This window comes from Propithecus coquereli, unplaced genomic scaffold (assembly GCF_000956105.1).
Source record: "Propithecus coquereli isolate 6110/MARCELLA unplaced genomic scaffold, Pcoq_1.0 Scaffold197, whole genome shotgun sequence".
Lineage (NCBI taxonomy): Eukaryota > Metazoa > Chordata > Mammalia > Primates > Indriidae > Propithecus > Propithecus coquereli.
The window spans coordinates 230,052-232,167 of NW_012144633.1; the positions used below are offsets into that span (position 1 = coordinate 230,052).

The 2,116-nt window shown below is 34.9% G+C and overlaps 1 protein-coding gene across 1 annotated transcript in view; it reads right to left on the bottom strand.

Moving 5' to 3' along the window:
* The window catches only part of GDAP2 (ganglioside induced differentiation associated protein 2), a 138,555-nt gene that overhangs the window by 25,024 nt on the left and 111,415 nt on the right, over positions 1 to 2,116 (bottom strand). The window contains exon 9 of the mRNA XM_012643423.1: positions 508 to 651. Coding sequence (XP_012498877.1) covers positions 508 to 651 — 144 coding nt within the window. The remainder of the gene's footprint in view (positions 1 to 507; positions 652 to 2,116) is intronic.

A 2,116-nucleotide genomic window follows, 5' to 3' on the forward strand; every position in this document is an offset into this window, starting at 1 on the left:
AATTCATAAATAATATACTAATATTATTAGTTGACGCTCTTAAAAACATTACACAAACTTTTAGAAAAATGAAACTTTTAGCAGGGTAAAGACTACTAAGATAGGCTACCTGATTTACAATTAATGCTGATTGTGGACACCAGTAGATTCTTCTGGGTTTATTTATGCAGAAGAGATTAACAAACCATTCAATCTTAAGAAAATTAGGCAGAGGTATCTGTCTCAAATGTGGCAGAAAATTGACAACATAATAACAAAGGATTGGCTTCAAACTCACAGCTGAAAAATCTCCCATTGAATCATTTATCTGGAGAAAACACCTTTCTTGGGATAAATCCTTTTCCTAAAGTTATCGTAGAAAAAGAATGTTAAATGATATTATCAAGTATACTAAAACACACTAATTTATAATATCTTGTAAGGACAGGATCTTGTGATCATAAGCACTGCTCTATAGAATAGTTAGTATACTACACCAGGTGAGTGAGAACTTCTGATATTTCTTACCCTGGCATCATATTCAAGGACAAAGGGAGGAAAGTCGATCTGTTCTGGTGATATGGCAGAAAATAGCTGGTGGAGGCTGTCCACATGGTGGATTTTGTCCTTCAGTCCTGAGACAGAAAAGGTGGTGAAAAACCATGTTGACACCTGATTAACAGAAGAGAAGAAAATAATTTAAGCCACTCACCACAGTTAGAAATACAAACACAATTTTGAAAATTCATAATAGATTAAAAACTATATTTCATAATCTTAAAATAACCAGTGTTTTTCAAAGTGCAGTTTGTAGTTCATCAGTGAGTTGTGTAATCAGTTTAACTGATTATGAACAACGTTAAAAAAAAGAACGAAACCAGGATAACAATTACTAAGGGCTGTAATGAGGATGAGTTTCATTTCACGAAGCTTTTGTTTCCACTACACGTCCATTTGCTCCCATGTGTGCAGTGTGTTGTGGTGTATCATATGCCTCTTAGTACGGGCTGTAGTCAAAACCACCGCATTATTTGGTAGAATAATTAGTGCTCGTGTACTCGGAAAATGGTTAATATCTCCAAACTTTACAAACTCAATTTTTCAAATGAGACTGAAAAGAAAATGTTGCCAATATTTGAGACTTCGATATGTTCAGTTGACATTTGGCACGCAGTCTCTTTCTTGACGTCAATCACCTGTGAATCACCTGTGGATGCGGAGCCAGCTCATTTCGCTGTACTGTTTACAAGCCCTGTATAAAAAAGCTAGTCTGCAAAATTCGTTGGTTCCCAAAAAAAGAAAGGGAAAATTCTTGATAGAAAAGAATACCGACATAAAGTAGGGAAACTTATAAATTATTGCTTATTTATCTAAATTAGCAATCATAAATTAGTCCACATTTATCAATGGTCCTGTGAGGTAAGTGTGATACTGTTGCTATTTCCATTTACAGAAGAAGATAACCTACGCATCTGAACTTTCAGTGTACTGGCATAACATACCCTAAGTGGGTACAAACTGGGTACATTATAAATACATGCCACTTTGGGTGCCTACTACTGATATCAATCGTTTTGTTAATTTCTCTTTGGCACCCTGTCATGTTCTTCAGTGGCTGTTCCAAACCTTTAACATATTCTAGGTCCCTGAAATGACATTTCTTCATACTTACTTGTGAGGAAACACATAGAACAACAGAGACAATACTTAGTTATCACTATCAGAATCCTATTCAAACTTCCGGACTCAGTACAAGCGTCATTTCCACCACTATTTCTCCCTTCTAGCTCCAAATAGATTATCCCCTCAACTGATGTCTTATAACCTTACGTTTAAATCTCATTTATAGCACTTATTCTTACTTTCTAGTATGTCAGTTACTTATATTCATTTCTATAATCTCTCTAGTACCTAGCAGATAAATAATCACTGAGTTCTCAAGTACTTGTTCAAGAATGAATGAGGTCTATTTTATTCCTGTGGTAAATTTAAACTTAAACAAAAAGATAAGGCCTATTTTATCACAATTTTTATAGCTCAGGTCATAGCTTCTGTCAGCTATACTACCAATGACCGATAAAAGGCCTCAAATATTAACATTACCCCTACACCTTCTCCCCTCTCCTTTTTTTTTTTT